The 23,862-nt window shown below is 34.0% G+C and overlaps 2 protein-coding genes across 2 annotated transcripts in view; both read left to right on the top strand.

The window, feature by feature from the left end:
- The first annotated feature begins 2,744 nt into the window (after positions 1-2,744).
- On the top strand, positions 2,745-14,069 carry LOC128164169 (uncharacterized). Its single transcript, XM_052827923.1, has 5 exons — positions 2,745-3,262; positions 6,552-6,616; positions 9,237-9,337; positions 13,170-13,325; positions 13,564-14,069. The coding sequence occupies exons 1-5, from the start codon at positions 3,206-3,208 to the stop codon at positions 13,662-13,664; spliced, it is 480 nt and encodes a 159-aa protein (XP_052683883.1). The 5' UTR covers positions 2,745-3,205; the 3' UTR covers positions 13,665-14,069.
- A 4,432-nt stretch (positions 14,070-18,501) lies between these two features.
- The window catches only part of LOC128164168 (partitioning defective 3 homolog), a 43,494-nt gene continuing 38,133 nt past the window's right edge, over positions 18,502-23,862 (top strand). The window contains exons 1-2 of the mRNA XM_052827913.1: positions 18,502-18,697; positions 19,562-19,728. Of these exons, the coding sequence (XP_052683873.1) occupies positions 19,603-19,728 (126 nt within the window). The 5' untranslated portion in view covers positions 18,502-18,697; positions 19,562-19,602. The remainder of the gene's footprint in view (positions 18,698-19,561; positions 19,729-23,862) is intronic.

Genomic DNA, 23,862 nt, shown 5'->3' with positions numbered 1-23,862 from the left:
GGTAATGCACATAAAATAAAAACAGTTCGTCTATAACTCTGTTATTTCTTTCTTTGTTGACAAAAAAGGAAAACCGGATATGTGGATGGAACGGGACAAAGACAGTACGTGTATTAAGGAGGCTAGGTTGTCAACTTACTTTTAAAATTTGGGTATTTTCTTAGATCTTTTTTCCATAATATGTAGGTCAAGTTCGATTTTGGGTACGATCGAGCAATTTTCGACAGAATTATGCCCCTTTGACTTATAAAAATTCCTAGTATTTGCAGTTTCCGTTCATTTTCTTCGCAGAGGTTGCACGTATTGAAATGAAATTTAGTATAATGATTTATCATAATATCTAGGTCAAGTGTGATTTTGGGTACGATCGAGCAGTTTTAGACAGAATTACATTGTACGCCCCTTGAACTTTAGAAAAATTCTATTTATTTGCAGTTTCCGTTCATTTTATTTGCAGAAGTTGCACATACTGAAATGAAATTTGTTATACAGATAACATTAATAATATCTAGGTCAAGTTCGATTTTCGGTACGATCGTGCAATTTTCGAGACAGTTATGTCCCTTGGACTTAAACAAAATTCCAAAACATTTGCAGTTTACGTTCATTTTCTTTGTCGATGTTTCTTTTGTGGATGTATTTTGCATTCAGAGAAATAAATCTGCTTCATGTTTTCCTAACTTGACATTCCGTATGATCTTGACATCACTAAGTAAGATAGGCTTAAATTCAGAGCAATAAGAAATAACATTTCTTATTGTTTTGAATTTACCTTAATTTGAAAGAATGTCTTGGATTTTTTTTTCATCGGATCTAATTTATCGATGCAAATGCAAGAATAAACATAAAAACAAAGTTTTACTTTCTGCAAATTTTACTATTATAAATAAGACCGGTTGGTTTGAAGAAACAAAGTACATTTCTTATCCGTTCTGTCGATCGATACATCACGACGGATTTCCTTCACCCGGCGTGAAATTAAAAAAAAACCCTCAAGAGTCAGTGTATACGAACTATATACAACATCGCCATGTATCCATATCATACCGTAAAAGCGCAGTACAACCTCGTGCATACTCCTATGAAACTCCCACCACTAAAATATTGGGGGTAGGGGGTAAAAAATTGCGAACGGCTGGGTAAATTTCAATGAATGAATTTGAGGCTGAACAATATCCTTTTTGATGTATAGAGAAAACTATTTTTCCATGATAAACGAAAGGGAAATCTCATCCCTCCAATCCAAAGTATAAATATTCCGGACAACTGAAACTGGGGGGGGGGGGGGGGGGTCCTTGAAAACCAAAGAACCACGTAATGTATGACAGCCCCACCTTTCTTGTATTAGATCGTATTAAACTGAGGATAGCAGTTATCGCTCTTGGCGCATTTTTTTTTATTGCCGGTTTCAGGCACCTATGCTTGTACTTGTAGTTAACTTTATTTAAGTACAACTTAATGTACTTTCTACTGTGTACTAATGATGTTATTTAACAAGTAAGAACATTCATATATTGTTTTCTAATCATCATTTTCTTTGTACTTGCGATCATTGCAGAAAAAAATATATAATCCGCTATCGCGTTCATGAAACTGCAATAATAAAAATTGGGACAGGGAGGGGGCAGTTATAATGACGTAAAATATATATAGCATTTTTTCATAATTGTGGTTGATACACATCTATACTATATAGTACACTAAAAAAAACAAAATAAAAACGAAAAACAAGAACAACCTTAAACAAAACCAAAACAACTCTATATAGCGTCCGTTCTATAGATTTGGCTTCTATTTCATATTTTTTAAATACTAATATGTACAATTAAATCACTGTTGTTTATCTTTAATCAAAACACGTGCAGCTGTTATTAGATCCACGTGCACTTTTAATTGAATGACGTATGCATAAAAACTTACATGGTATAAACGTCAAGCCCTTTAACTTTTTAATCATCGAAACGAGATGTCATGCGAATTTTAAAGAAATTTATCTAACTGAAAGAGATGTCGGTATATCTCTAAAATAGAAAACTAATTATACACTTCTACAAAGAACAAATAAAAGATATATCACTGAAGGAGGCTATCAACAAATCAGCCATCAGATTTAATTGCCTTAAAATTTAAAAAAAGAAAGGGTTTTCTTAGCAATAATCATTATTTACTGAAGAAATAAATCTTAATAATTTAGCTTTACGGTATTTTTTTTTAGAAAACTCTCCTTTTTAATGAGAGTTATAAAATTTAATTAAATCTAAAAATTACCACGACAACCAAGCCCACATAAGAAGGAGATCTACAGTGCATCGATTGTCCAGTATGTTTGTAATACGATTTTTTGTGCACCTAATTTAATTCTCAGATATATTTTTCTTCTTTATTGTATATCGATCTTCGAGTATATATACCCTTACCTTAAGATATGGTGGTGTTAACTGAAAGAAAATAAATAAGCAATTGCCAAATTCAAGAAATAATGAAACGTTAGTGGCTTGGAGAGATTTATATCCAAAAATCGTGCCATTTAAAAGAAAGAAAGAAAGACTATGTTCCAATTCCGGCCCTTATACAAAGTTTAATATCGCGTCTGTAAATATATATAATCCTCACACAGGAAAACCACACAGCTCGCCTCTTTAACGTTGAGATTTTAAACATGCGCCGACACGCGGGTATTTTTTAAATAGTTGGTATTGAAAGTACATTTAATTTTATTGATTTCTCCGTGCAGTGAATTTTATTAAGCCCTATTCCGGCACAGTGCTATGTACATAGAGGACACCCCGGGTAGTTTAACGTGACTAGGTTTTGGATCGAGCTCTCCCCTGTACAGATGGACGCGAAAATGGGACCCTAGAAGACGGTCCACTCATACCTATCTTTGCAAACCCCCCATTTTGCTATTTATCGGATCCTTACTTCCAAGGACGTTACAAAAAATCCATTTGTTCGTTATTCGTGATCAATGAGACAGCGGGATTTACACCAAGTTCTATAATTTTAAAATCATTATTTTTTTTTTATATTCAGTAATTTTTTTTTTTAACTTGGAGCGTACTGGTGTTGTGGTGTTTTTTCTCTCCATTTCTTAACCGGAACCAGTGCATCGAATGTGAATGTGTGTTTTTGAAGAAATGAGTGACTGTCGTGGAAATGGTTCGTCCTACGAGAATACAGCGAACTAGTAGGACATCCTCATAGAATGGAAAATGTGTGCGTTTATGTCTTACTGGCGATCCTCTCTCACCCCCAACTCTTGGTAAGTGTCCATGCCCCCCTCCCCCTCTCTCTCTCTTTCTCTCTCTCTCTTTCACTCATACTTTTTTCTCAATATTCAGCAAATTAAACACAATGCTGTAAAATTATAATCGTTGTGACATATACATGTATTATGATGAGAGAGAGAGAGAGAGAGAGAGAGAGAGAGAGAGAGAGAGAGAGAGAGAGAGAGAGAGAGAGAGAGAGAGCATATTTGTGCTTGACAGACCAATAAAATAGCAAGTATTTTATGATAATTCACTGAAATATGAAAAATAAATTCATAAAGATTAAATTTTTCATTAATTTTGTCTAAGTGTAAATTGATCGATAAGTCAACCCACACCCTCAACAAAATATTATATGAATTCGACATGGTCGAGAATTAGTTTAATTAAAATGGTTTAATGAAACAGGGTTCAATAAAAAAAGGAAAAAAATTACGATATCCATAAATAAATGTTGAAGTGGCCATGTCAACTTAATTAAAGTAGTTACGGTATTTCAAAACATTGAAACGTTATACATTATACAGTCTGTCAGAGTGTCTTTTCCATAATTTTTCTCTATCACTTAATTAATGATGGGTTATATTTCCAATGATCAATAGATGTAGAAGGAGTTAACGCACAGAGCCTTGCCGTGTGGTCAATAATAATTCTGTAATTGAATGAATAAAACATCATAAACGCCAGAAAATGGACCCGTTATGGCATAATATTTATCTTTCGGGAAATATATCGACTGTAATTCGGGATACAATGATGAAACGACGCGACACCTGACATGTATTGGGGCGGGGGGAGGGGAGAGTCAACTTCGATTGTTATATTACTCGGGCGCTATGAATGTTAGATGAGCTCAGTTCTTATCAAAAAGAGCAAAATATCAGAATATTAAATGGAGACTGTGACCAAACTTAATGTTAACTATTCTGCGACTTGAATTTGCGTACGTAGCCATCAGCAAAATGCGCCCTCTACACCCCCCTCCTCTCACGTGCGCATATTCACATGCGAGCGGATAAGGGTGTGGGGTTTTCTTGTTTAATTGCCAGGGTTTTTTAATTAGAAATTCAAACATTTTTTTAAAGTGGTCAAGCACATGTTTGTGTGTGACATGTTAGAGTAGGTCTAATTTGAATGTCCTAGACTATAGAAACTTAGATTTCATTTGATATAAAATATAAGTATGATACTCGTTTGTCAAATCATAACGTTCTGAAAAAAAATCTTTCCATGTTGTAATTATTGCGTATTATAACCAAGTTGCTTATCAAATCAAAAGCATAGAAAACGTAAATAACCTACTAGTAGACTTGGCGTGATTGAGGGAAATTGTCCATAAAACGATTAAATATATACGTTTAGCTATTAGCTAGGGACCCCCTTCCTATAGTCGATTTACTAGTACCTAATGTGATCTAAATTATTTCCAACATGACCCACTTTTTGCTTGCTGATCCAGAGTTCCGCATCAATCAAATTCTTTCTACTTCTCATAATTTTCGATTGGAAAATTGACGTCATTTTGAAGATGGAAAAGTCTCAATAATAATGAAAACCCCATAAACCAGTGGAATGTTTGAATTAGCTTATAATGAATTAGCTTATAATGAATAATATATTCAAAATTTTTGTAAAGACATGCATGCTTATACTTCTTTAAAATCCCCCCCCCCCTTACATTCGCAAAATAAATACAACATTTCACATTTTTGTAAAAATACCTCAAATTTTGTAAAAAATAAAATCCAAGACCTATAAAAGCCACGTAGGACCTGAGCTGAAAATATGCTTTATTTTATAATTAGTTTAAATGATTGAATAACCTAAAATCAAAATAGATGAAATTAAGACAGAAACATATGTGTATTTGTTGCATTCAATGTCAACACCGCTTGTACTTCATTATTTAATCAACTTGAAAGTTCTCAATACGTTTTAAGAGACACTGAATATATTATACATGTTGCTGCCGACAGATGTCGTTGTTACGTATTTGGAGATCTTTTATTGTTGTTTATCATCACAGCGAGGTGACTGCTGGACGAATGATTGTAGAGATCTTTATTCCTCAGACCTATATCATTGTGTTCTATTGTCACCCTCTGGCTTTCATTACCTGTTATTGTTCATTTCTGTCTAATCCGGGATTAGCACGGATTAAGATATATATCCATCCAACGATTTCCATAAACAAGTGTATATCAATAAGTTTAGCCATTGTTCAAGAACACGTGATTTTATATCCCCGTTTCTAAAGTACAAATAAGCCATACACATTTTATCAAATATTACTTTATGTATGTAATTAAACAGAGCTATTGCCCTGTACTTAATATACCTGAATTACTTTTTAAAAATAAAAGATTGATTCGAGCATTTGCATTTATCAATTATATTATATAATCAGTGAACGAAACTGACGGTTCTTCCTCTAAATTTAGGGCAAGAGGGCAATATCCTTGGTCGAATCTTCTTTACCACTACACATAACAGTATACTAACAGTTTCTATTTACAATTGAACCAAAATGAATTAATTTATATACGTATATATACCAACTTAATAAAACAAAATTTATCAATTTCTGTTACAAAACATAATGCTAATATCGGATAATCAATAGTATCGTTATGAAAGTCCACGTTGCTAAATAATAAACGTGGATACATGTATCACGACATTTCAACACTTATTCTTGTTAGTTTACAATCTATACAACCCAAAACTAAATAAACTCCATGACGTCGTAACAGTATGAATTCAAAACATCTAAAAGACCGTCGTTCGTGGAGTCAACATGTAGAGAAATTATCTTAAGGTGTGAACTTGACGACACACTTGTTGATACAAAGGTGGAGGTCTATTGAAAAAGCACAATACAAAGTGTGTGTATGTTCCATTGTTTTATGTTTGTAAGACTATACATGATGACGTTCTTAACAGTTGCAGATCAATATCAAAACAATGTTAGAAAAATTCGAGTTGGGAATCTGGCTTGGTAAAATGATTTTTTTTTCTGTAGCCTCTTCTATTTTAATCTTCTTTTCTTTAATAAGATTTGATTAAATAAATAGACATATATTCATATCGTCCTAGTGTTGTATCTGTATTGCTTCTTCTTCTTTTTTTTTTTTAAGCTTATTCCTTTTAATGATGACGGAATTTTCATACTTTACATTGTGTATAATTTTTCATCTACATTGTCTTTTCTTTTCATCCGGAGAGAGAGAGGGGAGAAAGAGAAAGAAATTAAAATAACATAATAAAATATTCTCTTTTCAGTCTGCAGACGCGTGCAATGAAGACGGGACCAATGACTCTTGTTGGTATACCTTCTGGTATGTCTGGTAAGTCAACTTCCGGTTTTACTTTTTCATTTCCGGTTCTAAAAATTTAGCTTTTCAGCAAATTATTTCCTAGAATGTTAAAGGCTGAAATAGAGAGAAATAAAGGGTTGCTTAAAACGACGTATAGTTAAGCTTAACTTTGCTTTTATCACGTGATCAGAATTCAGAAGACCGAAGGCGACCAAAAAAACATGGAAAGAATAGATAATAGAGTTCATTGAGTCTTCGTTATCAGTGATCTCAGAATCATAGACAACATGTTTTAAACAAATGTATATAGTACAACAAATTAACACGAATAACCAAATGAATTGCAACGACGAGTGCTAGATGCAGAAGAACATGAGTTCCATAGTATTTTTCTAGCGTTAACTTTTTCACATACCTTTACAATGAAATACCCGGTACAATCAAGCAGAGGAACATAGATTTTGTATTTCTTAGGATTTTTGAAAATGATTGATTTATTAAACGGTTCAAGAAGAGTAGACGATTTAAAATACTTACAGGATTTTGGCAATTAATCAATGCTTTCAGTATTTGTAACATAAAAAGGAGATTAATAATGAAACATTTAAAGCTAGACAATAGTAAGATTCATAAACCTTATTTTCGTGCAAAAAGTAAATGAATTTTAGGTTTTTTATTCATCCATTCTATTCAGGACTGCATAATTTAGTCTAATTTACTTAGCTGAATAAAACAAAATCAATCTGCCTGAATGAATAATATTACAAACACTTCGAAACTAAGACTGCCAACCTCAATGTTTATTTGTTAAATTGGTTCTAAAGATAATACATTGCTACCAAAAATACCAGTATGAAGTCGTAGAGAAAGGTTGTTTTGGTGACAGAACAGCTATACCAAGGTGTGCGAGTACACACTAAAAACCGTTAAACATATTTAATTTTCGGTTCAACACAAAAACCACTATCGAGTTACTGACAGTGGAATGGGTGTATATACCAAATGTTATTCTACAAACATGTCCTAAAATCTATAACATAAAACACCTCTTAGCTTGTTCTATTCACAGCCAAAAACACATTATACGTTGGAGAAATATTTGCTTAGTTTCTATTTATACGCGGATGATTAAAGTCCGCAGGTAACTAGATATCCATCCGCCATAGAAATGAGACCCCGGTAGAATGGGACATGCTTGCAGACTGAATGAAACTCAAACAGACAACGGGGAAGCGCCGATTGCTGAGTAGACTTTGACTAATGGCTGTTTGATTTGTTCTTCAGATAGATTTCAATGTCCATGTAATACAATCACTAGAATCAAAGGCATTTAATATCAATATATCAAGGTTTCTTTTCAAGTCGCACTAAACCCCTTACATAGTAACAATATAACAGAGATAATGCTTTAAACTATTTGAGAAATAGTCCAATAATGCTCAGGATAGGTATCCAATTTCTTATTTTTGAAGTCAAACAATTTTCCGTTCCTTTTTGGAAGTTTAATTACTAGTATCTGCTTTATGCATTGCAAAATGCAAAATTCTTTTTCTTGTCAGCCATTTGTTGTGTAATTTTAAGGGTAATAGTAATTACATGTATCGGTGTTTTGTCAAAATGATTCTGTACCCTAAAATTGTAAACGTCATCAGATATATTTAGTGGCAACCATAAATTAGTCCTCAATATTTACAATTTCAAAACGAAGTTGTTCAGATCGAATCGGATAAGGTTAAAAACCGGTCAATCAAAATCAAACCTACAACCAGCTTCTTTATACTGATCGTCCTTCATGTGACTAAGACGGCTGGGTGGGCTTGGCTATTTTTAGACCATAGTTATCTCCTTAAGATGAAGAGCTCTATATAAAGATATAAGAATATACACTCGGCACACCTCGGCCGATTCGTATCTCATCATTTGATGTAGGTTACGGAATCGGCCGAGGTTTGCCGAATGAAGAATATATATATTTTAAATATATTTTAAACAAAAAAATATTTGGGTTTTTTTCTTGACTCAGTGATATAGTTCATGGCTAACAACAAAAACTGATGAGTAATTTGTTGACCATCCAGCCTCCTTAATCAGACTGCATATAAAGATCGAAAAGAGCAAATTTTTGTTAACTGTAACCACAATCAAATGAAGATTTATGCACGCTATAACGTTAATGGTCATCCCAATAGTTGATACTGCGATAAATAGAACTCTATGTAGCCCTTTTCTCGTAATTAAATGTTTGAAATTGAGGAAATTCAGTATTTGAAACTGAGGAAAACTCTACTTTTTGGTGACCATTGGTGTTAGCGTTATAGTTTTAGGTTTGTTTTTTTACCACACCAAGATTTGTATAGTACTGTCCTTTACGATATATTTTATTTAGTAGTCATGTGGTATATTTTATTTAGTAGTCATGTGGTATATTTTATTTAGTAGTCATGTGGTATATTTTATTTAGTAGTCATGTGGTATATTTTATTTAGTAGTCATGTGGTATATTTTATTTGTTAAAAATAAAATATAATCGGAAAGGACAGTACAAAAAAAGGAGAGAATATTTCATGATATTTCTGTATAATTTAGAATTAACAGTTTTGATTACCAGTATTTTCACAAACGTCCATGTCTTTATTTTTCTTTTTTGCAGGGTGGCCCTGGGCTTATTCATTACAGTTTTAATTACTATGGTAATAGTTTACTACAAACACAAATGGTCAAAACGGAGGACGCGCGTACGCAGAATAGCAGGTAAGTCACGTGTCAAAAAAGAACTGTTATATTTGTTGGGGTTTCCTATGGGAAACGAAGTGAAGCTTTTTTTCTGTCAACAATAAGTTAGAAGATTTCGAGACATATGTTTGTGATCGATGAAAATATACCTTTGTTTAAAGCTGCTTGGTCCGATTTTTTTGTTTTTACAGTATCAAAATTTTTTCCATACAAATCATTTATCTTAGAAAGTTATGGACTTTCTCCTATTTACACCAGCAGAATCAGTATCCTTTCAAAGTTAGAAATATTCAAAGTAAATAAAAATAATTTCTCTTTGGGCAAACGAAAAAACAAACCAAAATGTTTAGAAAAGGAAACCGCTTGGTTTCGTCCCCCGAATGATTGGGGTTATTCAACCCGCATGCTATGCATCGATTGTAAAGAAAGCAGACTTCAGAAATATTAGCGAACAAAACGTACACATGTTTATTTGTAATTTGTCTGATCATTTCGACCTTTATTTAAAGCGATGTCAAATTCGTAATACAACCATACCCGTCTCGTCGTCAGGGGTGAAATTTAACATGAGACGAAATAACGCGGTACCTTTTAATGTCGTTTGTTTTGTTAGCAAATTTTGTACGTATTTTTCTTCATTGAAATTTGGCATAATTGACGGGTAAAACTACTGCAATGTCTATTATTATACATATACTAAGCATAGCCATCGTTTAAAAGCGTGCATAAAATTTGATATAATATCGGACCAAGCAGCTTTAATGTTTCAAAGAAGAAATCACCCCTTTAATACAAGAATTCAGAAATGCTAGAAAAGATTTTTTTCTATTTGAGGACAATTTGAAATCAAGAATTAACTTGACTTTTGTCTTATATAGCAATTTAAAGTATACAGTTGTTGAGTGGGATCGAGGGCAACAGTTGATCTGTTGGTTCGGCTCGCAAACTGTTGCTCAAGGCCGAAGCCGGTCCGACATATTAACTGTTGCCCGAGACACAGTAAACAATTGTTTTGTTATACCCTTACTAATTTAATGATTCGTTTTTGCGGAATATGACGTCACCGGTCAACGGTCTCTTTTAACAGTAGGTTTTTACAGTTCCATTCCAACAGTCAAAATGCTGGACTTTTTTTGTATAGAGTTATAAAGTAACCCTTTTTAACAGGGGTAACCAATATAGACTTATCTATCAATATGTTTATTGCAGTAGGCAATTTGAATCCCAAACAAATTAAGGTGTATTTACAGTAGCTATCTTTCAGATGTTCTCCACAGTATAGCATATATGATTATTATGTAGACTTTAAGTAACACTGCCTCGATTAGAATGTGCTTTATATTATAGTCTTGTTCTTTAAAACAGAGTCTAAAGATTTTTCGGAAGGAATAAAAAGTATATTGTTTGATTGAAATTAATAACAGTACAATCTTTTAAGGGTAATTTAAAAGTATTGACCAATGCTCCAGAAATTAAGCTGTCCGATACTTGAATTAATTAGTATTAAAGGTAAACTATATCCCTAATTTGGCATAATTCCAAGTCATACTGGCAGTAGGTAAATACACCTTATCGACCTATCGTCCGGAATATCAAGCGTCTGTGTGACATTGATTGCAGCTTGTTTACCGAGATAGGTAGAAATGAGCGTGAAATTGTTTAACCTCTCGCACTCTCTGGAAACTAGTGACCTAAATCTCATTATGTGCAAATTCGTTAAGTAAACGATTTTATAAAATCGTTCGCTCTAAACGATATGTATACGCCAACCAGTTTAGAAGTCATTTGAATGTGAACTCGCTATCTTTAGATTACAGAACTTGTACATGTATCAATTAAGCCTCTGGTTTATTTTCTAAAGAAAAACGTTTTCTATTTTCCATAAAAGAAGAAAGTAAAAACACACAAGTAATAACCTGCAAGTTCTTATCTTCAATACAGGTGTGCGATTTTTGTCTCATTTCATAGTGTCTATGTTATGCAAAGGTCATCACTCTGGAATTAACACCGAAAGTATTCTATTCTTATGGTTGACATTTGACATATTGAAATATCTTTAATTTTCATCTTATATTATAAAATTCAGTATGTGTGTGTGAAGAGGTGCTATAAATAAATATGATTAATTTTAATTTAATTTTTAGTACACTGGAGTAGAATATATCGTTTACGAATTCAAAGAAATGAAAGTGCGAACTAAAGCACTAACCAACTGAGAAAACTACCCTCAAAATTTCAGAAACAAGTTTTGATCCAAGCTAAACAATACATTATGCTACAACAAGCTTCCTCCTACATCTGAAACACTATATAAATTTACTGGCTATCGTGTTTATCAGATATTTGGGATAATATCGTGGCTTAAGGTTGGTCTCTACTCGAGTGACGTCATCATTGATAGCTCTGTATAAATGAAAATATGTAATTATCATTCCTGGTTAAAGCACAGGATTATTGCATCAAAATTGAGTTCATAATTATAGCAAAAAATGAAAATTGTCTGGAAAGGTGTTATGAGAGGAGGTATACATTGTGTGGTGATTTGGGTAGGAAAAAAGTAAGTAGTTAAATCATAAGTAAATTACATAAAGTGTCAAACGGATAATTTCAGGAGAAAAAAACACCACTGTAACCAAATCGTTGCGTACATTGCATTGATGATTATCATTTAGGTAGATTTAGAAATAAAAGCGTTTTGATACCCTTAATAATCATTTAGCCTAAAATAGTATCATTTAATCATCAATAGAAATGAAAGTGCGATAATTCTTATCATTACTAATATACGCTAGCCATAGGCGAGAAAACTATCTTCAGATACAGGAACAAAAAAAAAAGATCCATACTGAGCAAATTGAATGATATGATCAACATCCTGTTACAAAGTAGACAATGTGGCTGTACCAGGATGTTTGACTTACTACCGTGTTTATCTAATATTTAGGCTAATACTGGGACTTCAATGCTGTGTACATTGGATATTGATATGTTCTACATAGTTAAAAAAAGAGTTTTAATTTCATTTGAATTCGTTTCAACATCCTGATTTAACACCTTTAGGGAAAGGAAATGTGGTTGAAATTATAGACTAAACTCTCTAATTGAATATCTTTAAGGGGTTTTATTTGTGTGGAAAAGTAATGTATTTGACTTAGTGACCATTCGTATGTTCACATAAGCCAGTATTTGTGCGTAAACAGACCTACAGTCCTTAGGAAATGAGAGAGCAAACTTATTTTGCAATTATTCTAGCACTAGTATACGGTGTATAGTAAAACGCACTTATGGTGAAGTGTTAAGGACAAACAAGACTGTACTCTGTTATATCCAATACGTAATAGTACGTCACCAAGATGATGAAATTGACACTTCTGTTATAGAGAATTCGTTATAAGCGTTTAAAAGTGTTTTTCCATTAATATGAATTAATATAGAATTAAAGCATACCATTGAATGAGTCCAGATTCCCGAGAGCAAGTCTATTCCCCGAGGCGCGCAATTTAATTGTATTTTTTTTGACGTTATAACTTGAATAAACAAAGAATTATATGAATTTGAACTTTTCCTGATTGTTTGTTTGTGTCGGTATAATACAACATTTAAAGTATACCATTGAGGGAGTCAGCAAGATTCCAGTTCCCTTCAAGCTTCAATACGTATATTGTATATATCAGTTAAATGATACGGGGAATGAAATTGACATATCATTACATGCGTGAATAGCCTTAGTCGTCTTTTTTGCAATTAGAATCTAACTTATTATGATTTCATTTAGAAATTAATTTAAAAACATTCCACTGGCTAACTGCCTCGCCATGTTTTTTAATTTTACTTCGGTGTTTGCTTTCAGTTGTCCAACCGCAGAATCCACCTCCCTACGAGGCCCCCAGCCAACTTCCGCCCAGCTACGAGGATTCACTCAAACACAGCGTGGCTATTAATATCCCCGGATATCACGTGATGGAGAGCCGACCGGGCATGATCAGGGGTCACCACCTTGTAAATGGTAAATTATTTGTGTTTTGTATTTTAAAAATTGTGTATAATTTCTCAACAGCAATTTGAGATCATGACATGATCATTAGTACACTAGTATAAATGCACTGATTTAGATGGGGAGCACCTGTCTATAAATCAACTTTGATAGGGAAACAGGAAAGACATTATATATTCATTTCTTTGGCCCAAATCACGCAAGTATGTTAATAATGCAAATTGAGTAATGGTGGCCCAAATTTTTTCAGTGGACCCCGCTACACCACAGCATTCCAGACCAAATCAGTCACGTGGCAGTCAGCTCTCAATGCCACCCAACTACGAACATGCCACTTCCAGTAGGAGTTGACGCATGCGCAGTAACGATACTTCAGAAAGTGAATAAAAATTTACCTCAGGAAGTGGATAAAAATTATAGGCTACAAGGGTATCAATTTGAGTGGGTTTTTTTTTTGTATTGGGCGGATAAATATTACGTACGTAATGACGCATGTGCAATGAGAGAGGATGTTGACAGTGTTGTGCACACTGAATCATTGATCTGTGATAATTATATATTCTGTTATTGTTTTTCACTAATGATTCTTATCTGTGATATTTATAATGTTTTGTATGCATATTTTGTATGCATTCTGTTCTAATTCATGATATAAAGCAGAACGCGTAAAGACGTTCAGAGCTTTGTTTCTAGAAACAAGTCAACCGAAATATGTGAAAATTGTTCATCTTTTGCTAATAAAAAGATATTTTGTTAGTTTTGTTATTTTTGGAACAAATTATCAATACAATCTCAAACATTTTGATGAGAAACGCAAGATGGGGATTATGGTGCCGAAGCAATTCTTATATGAAGAAAATAAAACAAGTCAATTTAAAATTTTGACAGAAAATATTCGAAAAGGCGTTTAATTCCCAAAGTTGTAGAAAAATACATCAATACTAATAATCGTAGTCTAGAAAATACACAATGTACAGTGTTGTAAACATGTACAGTCATTATACAATTTTGTAGTCACGTACGTTCAATTTACAATGTGTAGACATGTACAGTCAATAAACTGGGTACATTGTTGAAGAAATATACAGGCAATGCACGATGTCGTAAACATATACAGTCAATACTCAATGTTGTAGACATATACAGTCAATACACCATGTTGTAGACATATACAGTCAATGCACAATGTTGTAGACATATACAGTCAATGCACAATGTTGTAGACATATACAGTCAATGCACAATGTTGTACACTATACAGTCAATGCACAATGTTGTAGACATATACAGTCAATGCACAATGTTGTAGACATAAACAGTCAATGCACAATGTTGTACACATATACAGTCAATGCACAATGTTGTACACATATACAGTCAATGCACAACGTTGTAGATATATACAGCCGATGCACAATGCTGTACACTATGCAGCCAATGCACAATGTTGTACACTATACAGCCAATGCACAATGTTGTAGACATATACAGTCAATGCACAATGTTGTAGACATATACAGTCAATGCACAATGTTGTACACATATACAGTCAATGCACAACGTTGTAGATATATACAGTCAATGCACAACTTTGTAGATATATACAGTCAATGCACAACGTTGTAGATATATACAGTCAATGCACAACGTTGTAGATATATACAGTCAATACAATAATGAAGACATGTACAGCCAATGCACAATGTTGTAGACATATACAGCCAATACACAAAGTTGTAGATATATACAGTCAATACAATAATGTAGACATATATAGTCAATACAATGTTGTAGACATATACAGCCAATACGCAATGTTGTATACATATACAGCCAATTATGCACAATGTTGTAGACATATACAGTCAATACACGATGTTGTGGATATATACAGTCAATACCCAATATTGTAGATATAAACAGCTAATAAACAATGATATATATATATATATATATATATATATATATATATATATATATATATATATATATATATATATACAGTTAACATACAAAGTTGTAGACATATACAGTCAATACAAAGTTGTAGACATGCACAGTCAATACAATGTTGTAGACATATGCTGCCAATACTCAATTTACTGTAGACATGTATAGTCAATACACACCGTTGCAGATTTATACAGTCAATACACAATGTTGTAGATATTTACAGTCAGTCAGTACACAATGTTGTAGATATATATACAGTTGATACACAATGCTGTATATATGTACAGTCAATAAACAATGTTGTAGATATGTACAGTCAATATACAATGTTGTAGACTTGTAATAGTCATGTTCAGTATATTCACAATGATAATACATTTTGTCATGTTCAGTCAACACACATGATTATGCAGTGGCATCGGAAGCAAATTGAAAGTGTGTGGGGGGGGGGGGGGGCGAGGGCTAGACTTATCCTTAGAAATCTTGACAAGCAAAAAAAAAAAAAACCCAATCTAATTTGCAAAATCATGAAAATCCTAATCCGTGGGGGAGGGGTGGGGTGGGGTGGGGGAGTATACCTACAGTTCCAAAAAAATTCTTACCTACCAGAATTTTTTTCCCAACTCATGAAATTCCTAATCCGGTGAAGGGGGGGGGGGGGGGAGGGGGGGCTATTGCACCTATGTTATGTTGCGTTATACATGTAATTTACAAGCACAATTCCGTCGAACTTACACGGAGAGCACACTAGAATGTTTATTCCTTGTGATTGAGGAATCTAATATTTTTATATTGTCAACACGTAAGACTTCAAACTCTCTTCTAATATGAACATGTACCAAGTGTCCACCGCATACACGTACCGGTCATAAATAAACCTCAGGAAGCGAGGTAACTCTACGTGGCTTTTTCCAACTGACTGCCGAGTGGGTTAGACCGCCGTGAGACAAGTTATAGTTTTAGTTTTACCCTACTTATGACTGCAGTCGTTGCAACGGTAAAAGTTTCTCAAACCAGCAGAAAATTACCTGATTATGAAAGATAGCATGATGAATAAGAAGTATACAAATAAATTAAATAGGTAAAAAATATGAAATTCGTTAACAAGACCGATACTTTAACCACTGAGCTGTGATGATAGACAATCAATCTGAGTAATACAAACAGTTTAACAAAACATATATATATATATCGCCATCTTGTGACGTAGTGTAACAAAAAATGTATTGGTGTAGTGGCGTTAAAAAATGCATGCTTTGTTTCAGGAAACTCTCTCTCTCTCTCTCTCTCTCTCTCTCTCTCTCTCTCTCTCTCTCTTTTATTTATTTTTTAACTGTCTATCTGTCGTAGTTTCTGAATTAAAGTTTGATTTTAAAGTGCTATAAAGTAAAAATGAAAATTTGACATCCAAACTCCATGAAAAAAACAATTTTACATGTAAATTTAAGAAAATAAGTTGCTGCGAGAAAAAGGGGGGTCAGCCCCCCTCCCCCCTTTGATGCTACGTGCCTGCATAGCAGAAACAAATACAAATAATTTAGTCCTACGAAGCGCTGTAGAGGTGTACTACAAGAAATATCGACGGATTTAAACGTATCAAAGCCTAAATATCTCTCTTTCTGAAACAAAACATGAATTTTGAATTTCATTTCATAAGTCGTCAGTGTTTGTTTCATGTAATAGTCAGATATAATATATGTTATATCTGACTATTTATACTTTTTATATCAAGTTAAATGTACCTTGATTAAACGGATGATTTAAACTATTCGAAGGAGTCATTGGTATTATGATACCGTCCGGGGGAGGGGGTCGGTCAGGTATCCATACGCAAACAATTTTTTATAAAACTAGCTATACAGTACGTGATTTCAGTTACTATATATGTAGCTATAGTACTTACTCATTGCGAAATGTAATTAAGCTACACCCACGTGCCAAATGTAGCCCCCCCCCCCCCCCCCCCCCCCGATTCATTTCATTGAATTAGAAAACAAGGCTTATTCAAATTTGGTGTTGTTTTGGTGAAATTTATATTAATCACAATTGATTCAATATTGCACTATTTGACATCAGTTGAAATCAGTAGTTTTTGACAACTCAATTAGGAAATTTGGTTCTTCGAACATGCAACAATAAGATATTTTTAAAGAGCTTGACTGTGTATCTTTTGTAATATGCGAACCAAAAAGTCTTACTTGGATTATTAATTTAATATGGAACAGAAGGTTGGAGAAATATTCAAAGATGATGCCAAAAAAGCTAGAGAAATTCTTAATTTATCAATTCAGGTTTTTTTTTTTCCAAAATCAGTCAAGGGAATACTTTTAACAAGTCTAACGTTGAAAAAAAGTTTTCAATGAAATATCCAGTGATATGAAATAAAATGATAACTAATTTGGTACTCCCCGTGGGTGTTTTTACTGAGTGAAGCCGGTGTAACGAAGAATTTTGACCCGGGTTGAAAACTGATCCGGGGTCATTTTTCCACGTTGAATATTGAGACCAGACCAAAGGTGTTGAATAAAGACCCGTTGTAAATTGACCCACAACATGGAATTTTGATCATGAAACCAGCTCAAAATTTTACAGCAAAGAAGCTCAAATTAAAGAAACAATAATTTTTTGAGTCTATTTAATTAAAAATTATCATGCAGTTTTTACACATTTATTCTTAAGATATGGTTCAAGGGGGGGGGGGGGGCAAAAAATGATGATTTATTTAAATTTACGTATTATTTCTTTAAAAACAGTACGTATGTAATAACTATTTTATTCATAATAAACTTTTAGCATATAATGCTGTTTTATCTATATTTAAAACAATGTTTTATTCAGAATATTTGTATACATCAGGCACGTAGGATCATTTTTTTTTAAGGGGGGGGGGGAGGGCCAGACTCATCCAAAAAATCTTCACAAGCAAATAAATAAAAGATTACTTTTCAAAATCCTAAAAATCCTAATCCGTGGGGGAGGGGGGAGGAGCATGCAGATAAACCCCGGGTCAAATTGAAGTTTGTCGCATTCCAGTCAATGGAAAAATTATTAATACGCAGGGTTAGTGTGTAAAACGTGTTGTGCCAATATCTATCACATTATTCGCACATGAAATGCAATTTAATCTTATCTTTTGTTATATAGACACTGGTCAGCGCACAGAACGACAGAACGAGTCATTTTGTCACCGACCTAATAATTCCGCCCCCTCGGGTGCCTCAATATTTCAGCGGAAGTTGTCATCCGAAACGAGGCTGTGTATATTGTAAATATGATTGTATGGGTATGGGGAACTATCGGTGTTGTGAAGTTCATATAATTTTTGTGTGAATCAAGATTTGGTGAATTCCCCTCACAGGATTAAATTCATATGAGGATAATTTATTTACGTTCTTGAAATTGTTAATGAAACTCAAAATGGTTTGTCATCGGTAAGTAAAAAGTTTCCAAATTTTTGTAACACCTTTCACATATCAGGACAGGTGAAACCTTTGATGTCTTAAGTTATCGCTTCATCTTCAACATAGTCCTCCGTGTGTCTCAGAAAACTTTGAAATACTTCAATCTGAAACCCGAAGAAATGGATTGTGAACAAGAGAAAGATATTGTTTGCATACGTATGTGAAATTTTGATGTACCGCTGTATACCCGGGGGCACAAATTTTTAAATGTTGAACCACCTGATAATAAGATGATTTATCTTATATGTAAGTAAGAAAAAAACCATCAATCACATTTATGGAATTCTATTTTTTAACACAGGGACGGAAATTTTGTGTGTGTTGGACTGTTGGTGCAAGAACCTGCTAATTTTGCCTGAAATTTTTTTTATACTTCATGTCTCCTGATTTTAAAAGTTGTAAGATGCTGAAACAGCGTTTAAAAATACATTGATTGGTTACAAAGTTGTAACTATGAAGACATGTACATTAGTTGAATGCTTTCTGTAGTACACCTTTCTATATGATTCACTTTTATTGATATTAATTTTAGGGTCCCCGTTCTGATATAGAATAAGCCTAAAATCAAACTAAGTTTACAAACAATACTACTGTCCTAGGACATATTCTAGCCTAGTACCAGTTCTTGCCATCAAAATGAAACTCCTTAATTTTAAGGTAGCATTGGTAGAGCACCTGACTAGAGATTCAGGGAGTCCTGGTTCGAATCCCGGTCTGGTCTGCAGTTATTTCTCCCCTCCCATTATAATACTGACAATTGATGATGTTGTTCGATAAGGCTAGCTCATTCATAAAAGTCGGTGACTCTTCTGACATTTAGTTATTGTATTGTAGATGACCATGAAGAACCAGAAACTGGCCGACAATGTAAAGTCATGCCAATGAAAGTGACGGTGTGTTTTGATCGAGTTCGTGTGATAGTACCGTGTGGGGACGGTGATCTTCTAGTGAAGGAACTGACAGAGAAAGCAATATTACGATACAAGAAAGCCACAGGAAAGGTGAGGATACAAATTTATACCTCCTATTAGCTAGTGTACGTAACATGTAACCTTGACTATGAAAGGTAAATTATGTTAATACACCTGTATGAACCATACCGAAAGTATGAAACATACAATTTATGACTAGACTGACATACCTTGAATACTAAAAAGATTTAAATTTAGGTCTGTATAGATATTGCAGAAGTAAAAATAGTGTACACTAAACATTGTTTATATAGGTAATAAACCTGGCTGGACCTTAGAAACATTTCTGTTCAAAATATAGTTTACAAGTACCAGAAAAACAGGGAAGTTAGAATTTACCCCTGAACTTTGGTCAGGACTACACTCATACTCAATAGTGTAATTGTATTGTTTGACACGCGAGTCTCCCTCTACATAAAAATTAACACCTCCACCCTCCACCATATGTGACATTGATTTGCAGAAGAAAAATGAAGTTGATGAAAATTAAACAATATTGTCATATTACACTGCTCTATGAGGAACCTCACATCAGCGTAAGGACAGTAGTCTATATATAAATAAACCAAGTCAAAGAATACATGTATTTATAAAAGGTGTATATAAAAGAATTTGAGCACCGTAATAATTGATTCCACCACAAAATAAAATTTTAATTAGCAAAATTTTGACAACTTCCTTGAGAGTTCTAAGTCAATAGTGCAGAGTGCGCTACTGCTTTAATATGCAGAATATATGTTAATTTCCTCATTAATTTAACACCAGAATGTTTAAGTATTTATCCTAATAATGAAATGGTTTGGTTTACATTCTGACTAGTCGTAAGATCAATTTTGCTTTGCTTATTTGTTGAAAGTGTGTGTGTGTGTACTTTATAACCAAGAAATCAAAATCCTGTTAATAATAAGGGCAGGGACTGTACATGTTCATGTTTAGGAAATCAAACCATGATGATGATGTTATGTAAAGATTTTGTGTACTCGGATCAGAACTTCAAACTTTTAACAACTAAACCTGATCTGTTTATAATTCATTATAAATTTGTTATCAGCTCAGATATGATTAGGATGAGTATTTTGATTTAGGTGGGACTTAGAAGAGAGTTTAACCTGACATTTCACACCTATCATATTCATACTCTGTAACACTGATTAAGGGCACAAGTTCATCAACTTGTAGAGACTCAAATTTACTTAAATGTATACCTGTAAAGAAATATTCACCTTATCTAACTGTCAATCAGGTTATGAGAAAAGTAGATTGCAGATGAACATGTGCATATAAAAGTTCCTTTTGTTACTAGTGTGGAAAGTTAGCTTTAAACAAAAAAAAAATATTTTGATATAAATCTAGGGCAGATTCTTTCTCTGGGTATTGAGATCTGATGTTTTTTTTTTCAATTTGTTGCTTCTTATTTATTTGTATAGAATAAGCAGTGATCTACATATTTGTGTACATAGTGCATGTGCAGACTTTAAATTGTTTATATTGAACAAGGATTTCGGTGGAAGTTTGTTGACACTACTGTTACAGTGCAATACCAGAGCTTGTCTCCTCTGTAGGATACACAGCTGTCTGCGATGGACAAAACTAAACAAGTGCTGTTCACAATGAATACATATTATTTATCCAGTTGTATGCATTGATTGGAGATCAGGCAATCAGAGATGCAAAGTATATTATCTTTAAAAGCTCTGCAATCTGTTGTTCCCCCTTTTCTTTGTTTTGTCTGCCTCATTGTAATTAAATTACACACCAACACCATTCCAAAAGTTCTGAAGAGTCTGGGTATGATTCTTACCCAATGTGTTTCAAATAAGTGTGTGTGCGCTCTCTCTCTCTCTCTCATGTATACTCCTATTGCTATCTCTCTTTTTTAGCTAGTCCCCACTTATTTCAGTTGTAACCCTCCTCAACCCCCTTTTACTTGTATATTTCTTTTTATCAACCTACAACCTGTTTTTTTCCAAACCATTTCCAAGTTTAATTTCTGTACCCCATCCCCACTGAATTCTGGGACAAATTTACACCCTTATGCTTGTCCCACACCTTTAGAAGTCCGAGTGATGATTAATCCAGGTGTGTACAGATAGAGACATTTCCCCCTCCTCTTTAGATGGCTATCCCATCGCTTCAGTCTTTGTCATTGGAAACTCAAGTCTTGATTCAGGGCCCCTTTTCAGAATGTGTAATTAAACTGATTTGAATTTTCAGGTGCATTAAACATGTTCAAGTTTGGGAGTTTTGCCTCAGACCATGAAATTATTGCCAGGTTTAGGGGCCATGTGTTTATATCTATCACAAAGTGCATGGGATCTTTTGTGAAGAGAACAGGCATGAAGATTATTCAACAACCTTTTCTCTGCAACTTAATTAAAAGTTCCCATTTCGTTAATTACATTTTGTACCTAGCCAATGTTTTGAGGTTCTTTTGAAAATTTTCAAGAGATAGAAAGCAAGAGAGAATGCAGGAATGTTTAACTAATGTGAAGATGCAAAATGCAGTTCTGAATTTAGTAGGTTAACCTCCACTGAACAAGCTAGTTTCTTACCATATATACTTACCGTCAACTATTGTTTGATGAAATACATTAGATATCAATTTACAGGTACAGATCAAAGCCTTTGGAACTGATATTTAAGAGACAGAATGAACCCTCTTCCCCATAACTTCCCTCCCCCCCCCCCAAAACCCCCCCCCCCCCCCCCAAAAAAAAAAAAAAAAAAACAAACTAAAAAAAAATCAAGAAAAAAAGCAAACAAATCCAAATGAGTAATCATGCAATTATGCTTGTGGATAAATGTTTCACCGATATTTGCAGAAAATATTTTCTTTGTCTTGATTGTATTCTTTAGCTGCAGCTAAAGTTTAGGAATTAGGAATCTAGAAGCTTTTAAAGTTATGGAGTCAGTAAAAATTATGGTATGACAGAATGCATGGCTTTTGCCTGCCTAGAATGTGTATTCATTATGGGTGATGAAAGAGCAGCACCAAAAGCTGGCTGATTATTGATTAAGGATAGATGAAATGAATGAATTCTCTGGGGGACAGGGTCACTTTGATCTGTCAGGGCCAGTGTGAGGGCATTCAGGATTCCGTGAGCATGCATACTATACTAGTGTGTAGTGAATTACATGACTCACAAGGGAGAGAAAGAGAGAGAGAGAGAGAGAGAGAGAGAGAGAGATTGCTTTTCGCTTTTCAATGCATAACATTTGTCATGAATGAAAAAAATTCTCATCTTATGCATAGCTTATAGCATACACATTATGTTATATTCATGGCTGATCTGAGTTTTAAACTAAAAATGTTTGGTCGAGTAAATTCTGGGTATCAAATGATGGATGTTTAGAATGCGGTGAAATAGATCTGTATTTGGTGGCTGCAAGATGACTCTAGTTTGTGTCTTGTTGTGTGACAGTTGTTCAACCTGCTGGATGCGATGTCGGACTGTGGCAATGAACGTGATGAAAGCTGAGTCTTGCGTTTTATGTGTACACACAGAAGTCTGCAGTCTCTGTTGACTCTAGTGGTCCGGCCCGGACTTGGTGCCATTGTGTTGTTGACTTTGTGTTCATCAGCTGGGCCACACAATGGTCCAGTATTGACCCTTCATCAGTTTCTGGTCTGTACAGAATGGTCCAGTTTTAAAGACTGTGTACTTTTATGGCCTTTAGTTCCGCCAGTAAATATACACACATGCTTACATTTACACACAGACAGGTTCAAATCACAGGATATTTTTTTACAAAAAGAATTTTTTAAATAAAATAGTACAACTGATGTAGACCAGTTTTAATGTTGGGTATCCACCAAATTAACACACATTGCCTGGTTTCAAATTACATTTTATTCTGGTTCTGGGAATAAATGAAATAATCGTAACAAAGAAATGAACTAAAATTAATACGTAAAGAGAGCGAGTTTCACTGCGAAAGGAGTTGGCTGTGTCTAATGGAGTGTGGCCTGAGTCAATCCATTGTAATGGCCCAACTCATCCAATCAAAGACAGTTTGATACACAAAGAGAGACCCTCACATAAAGGTGTGCCTAATGGACTGTACCGTGCCTGAGTCAGTCCATTTAATTTATTCATTTTTAAACCATCCTTCTTTGTGGATGAAGCTAGGGTAAAACTTGTATATTGTACTTGGCCACTAAAC

This window comes from Crassostrea angulata, chromosome 9, assembly GCF_025612915.1.
Source record: "Crassostrea angulata isolate pt1a10 chromosome 9, ASM2561291v2, whole genome shotgun sequence".
Taxonomy (NCBI): domain Eukaryota; kingdom Metazoa; phylum Mollusca; class Bivalvia; order Ostreida; family Ostreidae; genus Magallana; species Magallana angulata.
The sequence above is the reverse complement of the archived record's forward strand: the minus strand, read 5'-3'. Positions and strand labels throughout refer to the sequence as shown.

What these genes read in the sequence shown, in the direction of transcription:
- LOC128164169 (XM_052827923.1), top strand. Translation starts at nt 3,206, where the DNA reads ATGGAAAATGTGTGCGTTTATGTCTTACTGGCGATCCTCTCTCACCCC. An exon ending in TCTCTCACCCCCAACTCTTG is followed by an intron (nt 3,263 to 6,551) that starts GTAAGTGTCCAT and finishes TTCTCTTTTCAG; the next exon opens with TCTGCAGACGCGTGCAATGA. An exon ending in GGGTCACCACCTTGTAAATG is followed by an intron (nt 13,326 to 13,563) that starts GTAAATTATTTG and finishes AAATTTTTTCAG; the next exon opens with TGGACCCCGCTACACCACAG.